General features: G+C 45.4%; 1 protein-coding gene across 5 annotated transcripts in view; it reads left to right on the top strand.

Annotated features, from left to right (window-relative positions):
• mpp3a (membrane palmitoylated protein 3a) overlaps positions 1 to 14,699 on the top strand; it is a 26,505-nt gene extending 11,806 nt beyond the window's left edge. Inside the window, exons 5-21 of one of the 5 annotated variants that reach the window (XM_031571291.2) lie at positions 626 to 706; positions 885 to 1,022; positions 1,182 to 1,263; positions 4,200 to 4,285; positions 4,537 to 4,611; positions 4,830 to 5,026; positions 6,839 to 6,903; positions 7,167 to 7,178; positions 7,736 to 7,756; positions 8,795 to 8,836; positions 10,219 to 10,284; positions 11,725 to 11,883; positions 12,303 to 12,383; positions 12,549 to 12,642; positions 13,476 to 13,584; positions 13,834 to 13,962; positions 14,179 to 14,698. In XM_031571291.2, coding sequence (XP_031427151.1) covers positions 626 to 706; positions 885 to 1,022; positions 1,182 to 1,263; positions 4,200 to 4,285; positions 4,537 to 4,611; positions 4,830 to 5,026; positions 6,839 to 6,903; positions 7,167 to 7,178; positions 7,736 to 7,756; positions 8,795 to 8,836; positions 10,219 to 10,284; positions 11,725 to 11,883; positions 12,303 to 12,383; positions 12,549 to 12,642; positions 13,476 to 13,584; positions 13,834 to 13,962; positions 14,179 to 14,358 — 1,617 coding nt within the window. In that variant the 3' untranslated portion in view covers positions 14,359 to 14,698. Of the gene's footprint in view, positions 1 to 625; positions 707 to 884; positions 1,023 to 1,181; positions 1,264 to 4,199; positions 4,286 to 4,536; positions 4,612 to 4,829; positions 5,027 to 6,838; positions 6,904 to 7,166; positions 7,179 to 7,735; positions 7,757 to 8,794; positions 8,837 to 10,218; positions 10,285 to 11,724; positions 11,884 to 12,302; positions 12,384 to 12,548; positions 12,643 to 13,475; positions 13,585 to 13,833; positions 13,963 to 14,178 lie in introns of all 5 variants that reach the window. The other 4 variants (XM_031571295.2, XM_031571302.2, XM_012825580.3 and 1 more) reach the window with 4 other exon arrangements.
• Positions 14,700 to 15,745: the final 1,046 nt, after the last annotated feature.

The following is a 15,745-nucleotide window of genomic DNA, read 5'->3' as shown; positions in this document are numbered from 1 at the left end:
GTGGTAGGAGAATACAAATTACATGGCAGCGAAGTAGTGAGTACATGTGTGTGACTGAGAGTTTGTGTGTTGGGGGGTAATAGAAAGTGTGTGTGTGTGTGCGTGTGTGTGTGTGTGTGTGTGTGTGTGTGTGTGTGTGTGTGTGTGTGTGTGTGTGCGTACGTATGTGTGTAAAAGAGAGAGTTTGTGTGTCGGTGGGTAACAGAAAGTGTGTGCGTGTGTGTGTGTGTGAAAGAGAGAGAGGCAATTTGGGTATTAAAAAAAAGGTGGTGAACGTGGTGAGAAAGCGCTGACTCAGTGAAAGCGCTCTCTAATCAGCCGCCACATGCTGCCTCGGTGAGCTCTCTCTAACTCTCTGCCTGCTGTGCTGAAACAGCTGACAGGAGCTCTCTCTGACTTACTTCCACTCCATGTGTACTTGTTCATCCTCTATGCGTTCGTTTCATCACGCATCACACTGTCTCTGCACATTCTCTCCAACACTGCCGCATTAGCAGTGCAGCTGTCTTTAGCCATCTACTACACAGTATCTTGTTGTATTACTGGTAACATGAGTGAGTGTTGATGAAAATAAAGGTTGACTGAAAGGTTCATTGATTGATTGCCCTGACTGATTGATTGACAGGTAGCAGAGGAGTTGCAGAGTGGGCCAATGAGTGTTGAAGAGAAGGAGCTGTTACAGTTGTTGACATCACCCCATTTACGGGTATGTGTCACCTAGACACACACATTTGCATCACACATACATACACACACACACACACACACACACACACACACACACACACACACACACACACAGACACACACACACACAATCATGCAGCAATTAAAACTCATATTAATCTCTATGTGTTCTCCCACTTTGTCCTGTTTCTCATCAGGCCATGCTGTCTGTGCATGACACGGTGGCCCAAAAGAACTTTGACCCCATCCTTCCGCCCCTGCCAGACGACTTGGATGATGAGCTGGAGGAGGAGTCCGTAAAGATCGTCCGACTGGTCAAAAACAAGGAACCATTGGTGAGAGAAACACAGACAGATGCTGTTATATACTGTAAACTGCAAATAACCTGAGCATATCTGGAGTAAAAAACTGTCAATAGTATAAATGTAATCAAGAGAAGAGAATCTGCAGAAACTCCTGCAGATACACCTGACCTTTGACCTGTTATGTCACAGGGGGCAACGATTCGGCGGGATGAAGCCACGGGCGCTGTCATGGTGGCGCGTGTAATGAAAGGAGGAGCTGCAGACAGGAGTGGTGAGACTTTAGACCATCCTCCTCGCACACATCTCACAGGGACCCTTCTCCACCTAATCTATTTTAAATCTAATCTGATCTTTTGTCTTTAACTGCAGTTTACCACAGAATACACTTAAGATACATCTGTAACAGTTTGGAGTACAAATCAATGTCCAGTTACACACACTTAGAATGGAAACAGACTTGTGTGCATTGGGTACCAGAAACAATTACATTTAATAACAAATCATTAGTGAGATCTTTTTGTAGAATACTGACTGTTTTTTTTTTTTAGGTACGTATTGAGGTTTTTGAAAAATGTATTCTTTCCTTGGAATGAGCTTCTCATATCAGTCTCATAACAGAGACATTTATCTGCATACCTGAGACGTTTTTATAGAATTCTGTCTGGCTAGCTGATTAGCCTTTGTAGCGAGTGTGGTTTGAGTCATCAGGTTTTCATTCTGTTTCAAGGGAGACATAACAAAATCTCTGTCTTCGCAGTTGGCTGTTTCTTTGCTAATATATATTGCGAAAATTAGCTGACAGAATCAGGAAAGTTGATCTTTTGGCAGCCATTTTATTCCAATTTAAAAATGGTATGGATTAATTCTCAATGTTAGTGCTGAAACACTTACTCATGCAGCACCATCACTGAAATTATGTGAATACCACATCGCTCCCATAAGGGCTTCGGTCATTTGAAGTTCTTCCACTTTTACTGTAGACCAGCGTTGTGAAAATAATGAGCCTTCAGCACATATTTGGTGTTATGGTGTGGTGCCATACTGAGTGACACATGAATCACTGTTGCCCTGCAGGGGGCATGACTCATTGGGGTCTCAATAGATCCCATGAGATCCAATCAGAGATCACACAGACTCACTAAAAAGCTGACCATTCCGGTTGCCATAGAGACAGTGCAGGGTAGACAGAGAAATGTGGCTCATTTTGTTTGTGCATTTTGCATTATTTAACTCGCTGCATGCGTGTGATGTTTTGTGGCACATGATGTGGCGTTGTGTGTGTGTGTGAATATTTGATTGATTTCATACATAGACCAACCCCCACCTCATCCCCTGCTATGCTACATCCACATCTACGCACACACACACACACACACACACACACACATAACACACACACACATAACACACACACACACACACATAACACGCACGCACATAACACACACACACACACACAGGGGCGGTTTTTCCTACAGGCGGTATAGGCGGTCGCCTAGGGCACCACTCAGAGGGGGGCGCAAAAAACTGCGCCCAGCAAAAAAAATAAAAAACAAGAATTGTGTTTTGTTTTTTTTGCTGGACAGAGTTTTTTTTGCGCCCCCTTCTATATCTCCAACCAATATTTTGAAATAAAAAAAAATTCTAACATTAGGGTAAAATGAGCCAAAAATCGAAAACGGAAGGGGTACGTACGTCCTTGGTGTTGTCAGAACATGCTAGCACAGTGAGGCGTTTGGTTAGAGTGTGTGTCTGTTCAAGAAACTTTGAAGAACAAAATAATGAAGAGGCAAAAGCCATCCGGGGCGCAATTTAGGAAGAAAAGAAAGGAAGAAGAAAAGAAACGTGACAAGGAGAAAGGTAAATCCTTAAATCCTGTTCTAGCCTAGAATGAATTCCAGATAAGAAAACGTTCACAAATGCGTGAATTGCCCACGGCACTTTAGTGGAGTTAAGAAGAAAAGATGTACCTTATCATTGAAAGTTTTCCTACTCCCTGTCACATAGTTCTTTAAGGATTTTACAGAGGCGGGTATATCAAAAATGATTTATTCTACATTATACAAAAAAAGACATGATTAAAATAGGGGCGCACATATAAAGCCAATAGCCAGTGCAACAACACTACACATATCTTACTCGTTGCATAGCACACCCATTAAGGAAGCCAAACACGGCAACTTGCCAATATGTGAGGAATACTGGTAAAAATCCAAGTGTTGTATTGTCAACTTTAGCGAATGGTTTGTATGTAATCTTGCTAGTTAGCTAACGCTAGCTAGCCAGTGACTTGTGACGTTCCTTGTTATTGCCATTCAGTCGAAACATCAGTTCAAGTTCAGCTGTACCGCAATTTGCGTCATTTTGCGTCATAAAAATTTGAGTAATCAAATTTGGACAGCTTTAGTTTTGGTGGAGCGAGCTAGCCAGTTTAATTAGACATGATTCAACTAATCAAGAGCTATGCATCTTGGAATAAAAAATGTCAGGCTGTCCAAATACACCAAAATGCTTAATAACTACATAATAGCTACATTTAACAAATGATGATAATACATACTTTTGTTATATCATTTTAGATTCACTTTTAGAAGACTAAGAAAACATTATTTGCAGGCGATTGGGAAGATGACGTGGAGGTGTGTGTGTGTCCATAAACAGTTCAACAGGGGGCGTGGCCGGAGCGTAGTCCAGCACAGGCGTGACATTTTCTCAGTGATTTGTTCTTGAATTAATGTTTGTTCATCGTTGCGATCGTTGTTGTGTTTATGTGAAAGAAATGCAGTCTTACAGGGCAAAATAGCGTTTGAAAGTAGCAATTCCGTTTTCGTGGGGGAAAAAAAAATTGAAGGAGTGAAGCTCGCCTAGAGCACCAAATGTGCTAGGGCCGCCCCTGCACACACACATAACACACACACACACACACACACACACACACACACACACACACATACTCACACATAACACACACACACATTACACACACACATAAAACGCACACACACACACACACACACACACATACACACAACCCACACACACACATGACACGCACACATACATCCACATCCACACACACCCTTACCTACAGATAGCGCTATGATACCTGCAGGCACAGCTGCACATCTAAAGCCAGACACACACGACACGTGTAACAACATGTAAAGCCCCACACACATGTAAAGCCTTCTCTCTCTGTCTGCTCAGGTCTGGTCCATGTGGGAGATGAGCTGAGGGAAGTAAACGGCGTCTCCATTATACACAAGCGACCAGACGAAATCAGCCAGCTACTGGTATGTAGCACTTACAAAAACATGCAGCCTTGGCGGCATCTTCATTTTCTGACCGTTCCGTTGAATACTTTACCCCGAAAAGAGAAGTGATCACAGGGCTACGTGCTGTGCTTTAAATGTCACCTAACAAAGTCATTCATCTCCTCCATTCATTCCTTCTCATCCCTCTGTTTTATCCCCACTCTGATCTTCCCCTCACATCCATCTACCCTTGACCTTCCTCTCTCTCCTTCTTGTTTTTTCTCCCACAGTCACAGTCTCAGGGCTCCATCACGCTGAAAATCATCCCAGGCGTCAAGGAGGAGGACAGGTTTAGAGAGAGCAAGGTCGGTCACCGCTGTGAAAAGTCACCACCCATCTTCACTGGGCAAAGTCTTGGTCAATGTACCATTTGCTGATAATTACTGCGTTTTGTCCCTAAAAGTCTAATATGTAATGTCCTCATTGCGGTAGGAATGTCAGTGCACACACACACACTATCTTACTCCACCCTCTGTGCTTTGTGCTTTGCTTTGGGGGTGGGGGTGGGGTGTGTCTCCACCAGGTGTACATGAGGGCGCTGTTTGACTACAATCCCGTGGAAGACAAGGCCACGCCCTGCCAGGAGGCGGGCCTTCCCTTCCAGCGGGGCGACGTACTGCAGGTGGTGAGCCAGGACGACTCCACCTGGTGGCAGGCCAAGAAAGTGGGCGACAGCAGCCTGCGTGCTGGCCTGGTGCCCTCCAAACAGTTCCAGGAGAGGTGAGTTCCAGTGGCCGGATTAGTCAGTGAAGAGTCACTCCAGATCTTTCTATCAGAATCACTGTAATGCCGTAGCTTTTAATGCAGAGACATGCCCTCTGCCGTTCCCTCTCTTTCTCTCTCACTCTGAGATACACACATACATACCAATGACTTTAGCGTTAAGTTAGAACTGCCTAAATATTGCAGCTGGAGTGAATGCAGTGGAATGAATGCGGTAGATTTAGTACAGGTCTGACTGCTGTGCAGGAGCTCTGTGGATACCCGCCCAGAATACTGCAGAACAGCCTGGTTTGACTCCATCCTCTTTCATGTGTGTGTGTGTGTGTGTGTGTGTGTGTGTGTTTGTGTGAAAAAGAGAGAGAGAGAGAGAGAGAGAGTAGCAGTGTTTTTTGTTGTGTGCGTGTGTCATCCTCTCACATTCATGATGTGTGGGTGACTGAGTGAGGTATTCTACTTTGTTGTTTGGTTTGTGTGTACTTGTGTGTGACAGAGAGAGAAAGAGAGAGAGAGAGAAAGAGAGAGAGAGGTAGACTGTCTCCTTTATTGTGTGTGTATGTGTGCATATGTGTGTGAGTGTTTGTGTGTGTATGTGTGTGTGTGAGTTTGTTTTGGATTAAGAGCTATTTGTGAAAGTAATGCTCGACACACTTTGGTCCCAAATCTGTCCATATGCTGCACTTTGCGCAGATCAGAGGGGACTGCCACAGGGCCGCAGATGTTCTTCTCCACAACCTGCACCACAACACAGCACACCCTGCACCACAACACAACACAGCACCGCCTGCACCACAAAAACAGCACAGCCTACACCACAACACAACACAGCACCGCCTGCACCACAAAAACAGCACAGCCTACACCACAAAAACAGCACAGCCTACACCACAAAAACAGCACAGCCTGCACCACAACACAGCACACCCTGCACCACAACACAACACAGCACCGCCTGCACCACAAAAACAGCACAGCCTACACCACAAAAACAGCACAGCCTACACCACAAAAACAGCACAGCCTGCACCACAACACAGCACACCCTGCACCACAACACAACACAGCACCGCCTGCACCACAAAAACAGCACAGCCTAGACCACAAAAACAGCACAGCCTGCACCACAACACAGCACAGCACAGCCTGCACCACAAAAACAGCACAGCCTGCACCACAAAAACAGCACAGCCTACACCACAAAAACAGCACAGCCTACACCACAACACAGCACAGCCTGCACCACAAAACAGCACAGCCTGCACCACAACACAGCACAGCCTGCACCACAAAAACAGCACAGCCTACACCACAACACAGCACAGCCTGCACCACAACACAGCACAGCCTGCACCACAACACAACACAGCACAGCCTGCACCACAACACAACACAGCACCGCCTGCACCACAACACAGCACAGCCTGCACCACAACACAACACAGCACAGCCTGCACCACAAAAACAGCACAGCCTGCACCACAACACAACACAGCACAGCCTGCACCACAACACGCCAGTCACCACCTACATACACTCATAGCAGACCTGAGGCCACTCGCTGTGCCATCGGAGCACAGAGCACTATTTTAATTAATACAGTAAAGCCAGAGGTTGTCTGTGTTGCTATGGATCCTGCTGTGCATTTAGCCGGCTATAAAGGGGCTATAGGCATGCATGTCTCTTGTTAGTGTTTAGCCGGCTATAAAGGGGCTATAGGTATGCATGTTTCTTGTTGGTGTTTTGCAGGAGGGGTCCTACTTTCTTTCTCTCTCTCTTTCTCAATTCTCGTTCTCTTCCCCTTTTTTTCATCAGACGGTTGGCCTACAGAGTGAAAATTGGCACCCTTCAGAATCCCAAATCTCCTAAAAAGCCTGTCTGTAAGTTTCCTCTCTTTGCTCTCGCTCCCCCTCCCTCCCCCCTCCCTCCCTTCCTTCCTCATCTCTATCTCTTGAAGTCATATTGACTAAGACTGTGGGATGCAGGCATCCCTTTGACCACTTAAGACATGAGTGGAGCCCTCCTAATGCATTAGCAGTTTATCGTTATGGAGATGGATGAGGCTGTGGGGACATCGATTTCGAAGTTCCTGATTGGTTATGATTTTCAACTGACTTCAACCTTTCTCCCTAATGCTTGCCAGTGGAATGCACAGGTGGGGAAAAGTAGCTTGTTGAACTGTAGATGGTCTGTTGAACTGTAGAATGCTCTTTGCATTCTTTTTTAAAGTAGTCTGCCAGCTAATAGAGTAAAAACATATCCATTGCATAGATAAAACCAGATGAATACTGTGTGTGTGTGTGTGTGTGTGTGTGTGTGTGTGTGTGTATGTACGTGTAAAGTCGGCAGGTGTGTGTTTCGAGTCAGTGTCAACGCTTTGTGGTCCATAATCCTTTGTCTATCCGATTAGTGTTTTGTGGCAGAGCGACAACAATGGCTTAGCCATATGTTTAGACCATGGCCGTGCTTCTTTCTCTCACAGATAATCTCTTCCTGCATTTCATCTCCTCGCCTACCACATCTCTAACTCTCTCTCGTTTCCAATATTGCTTCTATTATACTCATGCAGTTGTACTTCATCTATCTATCTATCCATCTATCCATCCATCCATCTCCCCTCTCTGATTATATTAAGCTAAATGACAGCATGTTTGATGTACCCAGTTGAATTGTCCAACCTGTATCTGTTCTCCTCCACACTGCTTCCATCAGATGACCAGGGATGTGACAAAGGTAGGTGTGCCGTGGCTGTTCAATCGTTCATGGCTGTGGTGAGAGGACTGTGGTGCTCTCGTTCTTCTGTTAGTGCTCTCTTCCTCCCTCTTTCTCACAGCCCTGTTTCGGGTTGTTGACAGTCATGTCGAAAATGAGGGCACACTTCATTCTGGGAATGTGTGTGTGTGTGTGTGTGTGTGTGTGTGTGTGTGTGTGTGTGTGTGTGTGTGTGTGTGTGTGTGTGTGTGTGTGTGTGTGTGTGTGCGTGGCTGCGAGTGTGTCTGTGTGTGTCTGGGTGAGTGAGTAAGAAAATAAGAGAGAGAGAGAGAGAGCGAGAGAAAGAGTCAGAACAAGCAGACCTGTAGATTGCCACCGCAGGCATAAAAATGCTAATACATGTTCTCACACAATCTTGAGCTTCTTCAAGGTCTCTCTTCCTTTCCTTCTTTCAGAAATGTTCCATTTCCTGTTCTTTCACATCTCGTTGGTGCTATCTCATTGTAAAAAGGGTTATAATAGAAATTCTATAAGTAGCTTTACCAGCACAAGCGCTCTTTTGAAGGAAGATAATGCAGGTTTTTCCCTGTCTGTCTTTCTGTCATTGGTATCAAACTGAACAATAATGTATAATTGCACTGATCTCAGTCATCCATCAGATCCGGATGTTGTCATTTCCAAACTGCGTGTCAGTGTCTTTTTCACATGAGATCTCTCTCAAGGTGTCGACCCCAGAGTGTGCAGGCTCTACTCCCCTCAGGCCTGACTGAAGGGCCCCTACCACTGGGGCCTGTTGGCTCCCCTGCCCACACCACTACAACCCACTGCCTGCTTGTGTGCCCGCCCTGCCCCTGGTCCCCCGTACCCTCCGTCCTGTCCTGTCCTGTCCGCCTGCCTGCCTGCTTGCCAGTGTGCCTGCCTGGGTCCAGAGCTGGCAGCCAATCACCAGACCCCCCCCCCCCCACCCCCCTCCCCTCCCCGGTGCTTTGGTTCCTTTGGCGGTGTCTGTTCCCCTCTGCTCACCACTCCTCTCTTCTCCCCTGCTTGCTTCCCTTACAGAGGACTGTGACTGTGAGGGCTATTTCAATGGACAGTACATAGGTGAGAGCCTGCATGCCTCCTCCTCTTCCTCTCCTGTCTGCATCCCATGTCTGTCTGCCTGGCTATGTGCTGGTTCCCTCTGTCCCTCGGGTAGAGCTGGATTTGGCCACCAAATGAGCCACTTTGGGAGTGGGTGGGTCACTGGGGATGGATAGGCATCAGCCCCACGGATTTAGGTGCAGAGAGAGAGAGAGAGAGAGAGAGAGAGAGAGAGAGAGAGAGAGAGAGGGAGTGAGATGTCTCTTCAGGTTATGGGTAACCAAGGGAAACAGTTGCCTGACTATGGTCCCACAGTGAGATTAGAGATTAGAAACTGACAAAAAAAGTCAAAAAGATTCAGTGGGAGGCACACAGGAAGGTAGTGATAAAATACATTAAGACATGAAATGTGGAGAGGCGCTGTAATCCTTGTCACAGAGACTATACTGCAGTTTGCAACTGTTGTGACTAGTTCTCAATGTAGTCCACAGAGACAGAGAGAGAGAGAGAGAGAGAGAGAGAGAGAGAGAGGGGTAGAGAGAGAGAGAGAGATGCTGGTCTATACACACTTGTTGGGGATGAGAGACATATCCAATATATCTTCTACTGTAATTTAGATTGAGTGTAAGGGTATATTATCCATAGATACACCCCTGACATTGTGAAGGTCTGTATAGGTTTTAGCTTTGGGGGTTGGGAATTTGTATCAAACAAATAGATCTCCTGGTTTAAATAGGCTTTCAAAATTCAGATGTCCATATGGAGCACACGTTAATCCCTAAACCCTTTCCAAGTCTTTATCCTCTCCGAAACATCCCACTGCCTCCCCAGATCTCACCCCAGATATCCATGAATGCTCTGGATTCTTGGAGTGATCTGAACACTGGACAAAATGTGTCATAGCTACACTCAATCAATCGGTACAGAGATTTGTATTGGTCCTCCTGACACTAAAATTTCAGATGAGAACCAAATAAGATCATGCCAGTCCAATCCCAATTGATGGTGTTTAGATCCTCCTTCCTTTTCCTCCCTCCTCTGCTGCCCCTGACCTTTGAGCCTGTGAACCTTGACCCCTAACACTCCCTTGCAGACCCTGCTACCCTCCTAACTCCTGTACCCCCTGCTGTTGGATGCACTGCACACTCGAGTCAGCACGTCGGTCTGCTCGTACACTCACTGCTCGAGGTGCTGCGTTGCCTGGTGCTACAAATGTGCCTGAAGCCACTGAACTTACGTGTCCTTAGCAACTGCACTCACATCAGTTCCGACCGCCAACCGGTAACTGAGAGCAAGCTCATGAGCAGGATGCAGGGAACTGATCCCAGTGCAGTTGCTTCGGGCAGAGAAGTGAGTTGGACGAGTGCGCGAAAGTGAGAGTGATGGTCTAATGCGCGTTATAGTCTCTCCGAAGTGTAAAGCGGTGGCGCCCTCCTGTGGCCAGGTGTTTTCCTGGGAGTTTTACTCAGGTACAGTCACCGTTTGTTACCAGAAGGTTATCACTGTTACTATCACAGGCTGAGCACAGCCTTGACTGCGTGCCTGCTGAAACAGAGCCCTTATGGAGGTCAGAGATGTGACACAACACCGGTCATGAGCTGATGTGTCCTACCGGACCCTTATGATGACAGTATGCTGGAAGTATGCTAATCAGTATTTTTATACAAGTTGGTTCATGTAAACTGTCCACATAACTCCCTGAATTGCTCAATAATCTTGTCAAAGTAATTTCGTTGTACTTTGCAATGACAATAAAGAAATCTATTCATTTAAAATTAAGATTTTCGAGGAACCTTCAGGAAGTCTTGATAATCAAGAAAAATCTTGATTAGTGATAAATGAATGTTTCGATGACTATTTTAGATATTAGATCACACTACTCTGGTGTTGTGCCACATTTCTAACACATGTGCATTTACTTGAGGATTTAGATGAGATGAGGTATCACTCGGTGAGCTTAACCAGGACACACTGTTTGTCAAAGTCAGGCGAGGGCCCTCTCTGTTTAGTGCATGTGCGCTGCCTCCTGGCGGCGAGATGAAGCGTGAATGTAATGTGCCCGTCCAGCTTGGCTCTGGCTTCTAATTGCCCTCAGCGCCCCTCTCCTCCACCTCCATTTACGCAGGGTAACTGCTGCAGCTTTTAAGGCATTCGGCCATGTAGCCTCTAGAAACACACACACACACACACACACCCCCACACATACACACACACGCACACCTAATTGGGTCCACATACGTAGGCCAGAGCCCAGCATCACCAGACAGAGAACCACTGATATATGGGAATCATTTATGGTCAGGCAGCTCATTCACAGACAGTAAAAGTCTTCCCACGTCAGCTGAAAATTGCAGTACGATTCCTCTTTGGATAGGCTACCTTATCTCTGCCAGCGGACGTGAGATAGCATAGAATATTGCATTCACACTGACAGCATGGGCTTGGGCCACACTGAGCACACACCGTTATGTAACAGCTGAGGTAATAACACTAGATTAGCATAGCAGACACTGTGCACAGCCTTTATTATCGTTCAATGCAAGCAAAATTAGTGTCACTTACTCAGAGACTAGATTATATTCAAAGAGCTGTTTTGTTTGCTAGGCTGTAATGGCATGCTGTGCTATCTGTGAGGGAAATGAATATGTAATTTGATTTTAAACGGGGTCTAATCTATTTTGTCTGGTTATATTCTCATGAAATGTCGGCTCAAGTTAGCAGTCAGTGCATTAAAGAATACTGCTATTTAATTACCTCTGGATTGCATTGTTACAGTGACACTGATGATCAAATGACATTTCGATAAATATTACATGTCCTTCACTCACTAGAGCAAGAGAGTTGTTCACGAAATAAACTTGACGGACCTTGTGTTCATCATTTCTTCATCCCAACCCTGCTCTATATAGCTGGCCTGCGGCGCAGTTTCCGTCTGAGTCGGAAGGACCGGCAAGGCTCGTCAGGAGATGCCAACACCTCAGACAGCGATCCAGATTTCGTCACGTATGAAGAGGTGACCCGGTATCAACACCGACCTAATGAAAGACCTCGTCTAGTGGTGCTTATAGGCAAGTAGAGCCCCAAAGTAAGACCTGACGTGGTTGTATAAATTAGATTGCGCGACTGGAGATTTGCATGGTGGTGCTGACTCCTAGTGGCTATTACAGTAACTGTTGTGCCGTTGTGCTCTATCATAGCGTTCTTTGTAAGACACAATGTGAAGTGTCCACTACACATTCTCCACATTTAACAACATCGGTGTGCGCACCGATAAACAAAAAAATAAATTAGTCTTGGCATACTTGTTTTGATTTGTGAATTGAATATTTTTTAAGTGCGTACCCCGACGTTGTGAACAGGAAGATGCAATAGACATGTAATCGAGTGTCATGCCACTGTATCTTATATGCTCCCACTGTAATATTACGTGTAGTTAAAGTGCACAGAATATTCTACACTTAACATGCACCATCTCTGCTCCGCGAAGGTTCTCTGGGTGCTCGTATCAATGAGCTGAAACAGCGGGTAATAGCGGAGAACCCTCATCGCTACGCTGTGGCTGTTCCACGTACGTCAAGCTCCTCTCCATAACTCATGCATCCTTTCTATCTCTCTCCTCTCATGTCTATTTTCACACCAGATCACGCTGATTCAACTCTCATTACGTTACGATGTTTTTCACTGTCCCTCCAAATAAACGTAGACTCAACAAACTGTTTGCTTCCTCCTCTAGACACCACCAGACCTAAGAAGACTCACGAGAAAGAGGGGGTGGAGTACCACTTTGTCACCAAACCGGCGTTTGACGCTGACGCTCAGAACAACAAGTGAGTTTTACTCAACAACTCGTGTTATCCTTCAGCAGTTACTTTTCCAGTGTTTACAATGTCCTCTTGAATTACAGGGTGTTGATGAATCACTCTTTGTTAGACTGGGCACTGTTTCCTAGTGGTTCTGCCTTCAGTCAGCACACATGACTCAGGATGAAGGATGAGATAATTTATTAAGCAGCAGTTACTAAAATTACAAAAAATATTACAATTAAAATAAGGCTAATATATCATAGAAATGTGAATGTGTAAATAAATGGAGCAAATACTTTAATTTCCAATCTGTATCTTGATAAATTAAAGTAAATTTCATATCTAAACAAGCAAAATATTAAAAACATTTAAATACAAAGTGAACATTAAGTACAAAGTCTACTCCATCCGTTTTCAATAACATTCACCCGAAACAGTTCTCGTTCAAAGGTAAATATCAAAGTAGTCATAAAAAGTACTGCATCTATAAACACAACAATGGCGTTAGTGGTCACTGGCTATCTAGACGATCGTGAACTTGATAGCTGAAAGTTGAAACATGCACGAGACATACAAATCAATGAACAATATTGGTTACCTGCATAAAGTTTCAGTAAACAAGAACACTTTGAATGGGCATGTATAAACCTGGTCTGCCTAGACAAAATACATTTAATTACAATGTTTTCACCACAAAGCCTGCTTCAATACAAATTTCATCATTCTGAAATCTGTCTTGACCATTGCCTGTAACCAGTGACAGAACAGGACAGGGCATCTGCCAAAATATGTATGTCTTCTGAGTGTTTAAGTGAAGTGTTACCACTTCTCTGTGTGTCTGTTGTGTGTGTTCATAGGTTCATAGAGTACGGCGAGTACAAGGAGAACCAGTATGGCACCAGCATAGAGGCCATTCGCTCGGTTCAGGCCAAGAATAAGATGTGTCTGGTGGACGTCCAGCCTGAGGTATGCTTCACAAACCTCTTTTGTATAGGGTTAACCATGGAAGCAGTTTTCTACCATTAAAGGTTCAAAAGAGAGGTGACTTCATGTCTCTGAATAGGATCTGAACCGACTTAATCTTGAGTGGAGTTGCCCAGCCAAGCTGTTCTGTGAGGATGTGGCATTTGACAAACACAAAACTCTCCCCAAATTCTTTAGCTGAGTCAAAGAAACCTCGATTGATTGATTATCCATTTCTATTAATCTCCGCAGGCCTTAAAGACACTTCGTACGTCTGAGTTCAAGCCCTTCGTGATTTTTGTCAAGCCGAGAATTCCAGAAGGAAGAAAGCGTCGCACTGCAACTACCTCACCAGGAGGGGGCGAACATGGACGAGTCACGGTAAGGCCCCCTGTTGCATTCCAGTGGAGACAGAAATACCAAACTACCTTTCCATACAGACAACAGATATAACACTGTGTGGAAAGCTTACAGACACTCATAACCCTGTTTTAGAAGAGAGGCTATTTCATTTTTCACAAGCCAGACAATTTTGATCTTTCTGTTTTTATCTCCCCTAACTCCATCTCTCTCTCTCTCTCTCTCTCTCTCGGTCAGGAGGATGAGATGCAGGAGATGCGTCAGTCCGCCCAGCAGATCGACCAGCAGTATGGGCATATGGCCGATCGCATCCTGATCAAGGAGGATTCTGCAAGTGCCTGTGCAGAACTCAGGGGTATCCTGGAGAGGCTAGAACGGGAGTCCTTCTGGGTGCCTGTGAGCTGGGTGAGGACCTAAGATGTCTACCAACCCACCCCAGAACAGGCGCTTTTCGAGTGGGGAGGAGCATGTCCCTCTCTGCCCCCACCACGGGGCATACCTCCATACTGACCTTTCGGCTTGTCTCTGATCCCACCCAACCCCTTCTCCCTCTGGCTTTACATGTCCTTGTGATGGTCCGTGGAGGGGTTTGAGAGCTCCCCTGGGACCGGGGATGGGGGAGACTACAGACGGAGGCTTGCTTGGGGTGCAGACTGAGTCTGAACCTCGGTGAAGGAACGGAAACCAACTCAGAGTCGATGCTGTGGGAATAAAGAGGAAGACTGGAGACCCTCCTGAAATACCCTGCTCATAATTTATGAAGAGACTAATGGATTCAGATTCAGAGCTCTGAACCAGACACACACACACACAGACACACACACACACACACACACACACACACACACACACACACACAAAGAGACATGCTCACAGAAAGACAGACAGACATACGTTTTCTGTGATTCAAATAGACAGACACATACCCATGAGTGCACACACACACACACACACACACACACACACACACACACACACACACACACACACACACACACACACACACACACACACACAGATACGTACACATGGTCTTGCTGCTGAGGATAACAGATTATTTTGGAAAGTTTAATTTAATTTATTACAGCAATATCTAATTTCTGCATTTATTTACCTTTTTAATCTCTCTCTTGTCATTTCTGCTTCAGCGTATCATTTGTTATTTGGAGCAGATTCAGAGTTTAAATTCAGCAAAAGAAGCATTGCAGCAGTAGTAAACAGCGCTGTCTCGCATACCAGATCCTGTCACACCCACGGGCAGAAAGACACTTGTCTATTTCTTTAGTTTTCCCTTGGTCTAACCTGCTCCCATAACACGTGTCTGTCAACACACTCCCACTGGTCTCCACTGTCCCCAGACTGAGATGTCAGTCATCATCACTTTGAAGTACATATGTAGGCTGGAGAAACAGAATCCAATCAGCTACAAAGAACTGTGTGTATTCTACCAGAGGGGTTGTCTGTCAGTTTCCAGTTCCTAACTTGGGGTTGTATGTCAATCAAACGGCTATTTTCAACTTTCAAAAATCCTTGTCAATCGAGAGACCAAGCCTCTTGTTTTTGTAGTGGGTTTGCAATGGCAAAGTACAAAGTGCTTCCTTACCTGTGTCTGTTCTTTAGGGCAAGATGCATTGCTGAGCCATTGCACCTCCGACTACTGTAGCCACCAATCAATCGAGAAGCTTCCATGCACATGTGCGCATGCACACACACATACACGGACAGAAATACACAGACAGACCGACAGACAGACAGACAGACACACACATACACAACCTCACATATCATGTACTTCAGTAGAAAT

The sequence above is a fragment of the Clupea harengus genome, chromosome 1 (genome assembly GCF_900700415.2).
Source record: "Clupea harengus chromosome 1, Ch_v2.0.2, whole genome shotgun sequence".
Classification (NCBI taxonomy): domain Eukaryota; kingdom Metazoa; phylum Chordata; class Actinopteri; order Clupeiformes; family Clupeidae; genus Clupea; species Clupea harengus.
Note: the sequence above shows the minus strand (reverse complement) of the source record. Positions and strands in the feature narration are given on the sequence as shown.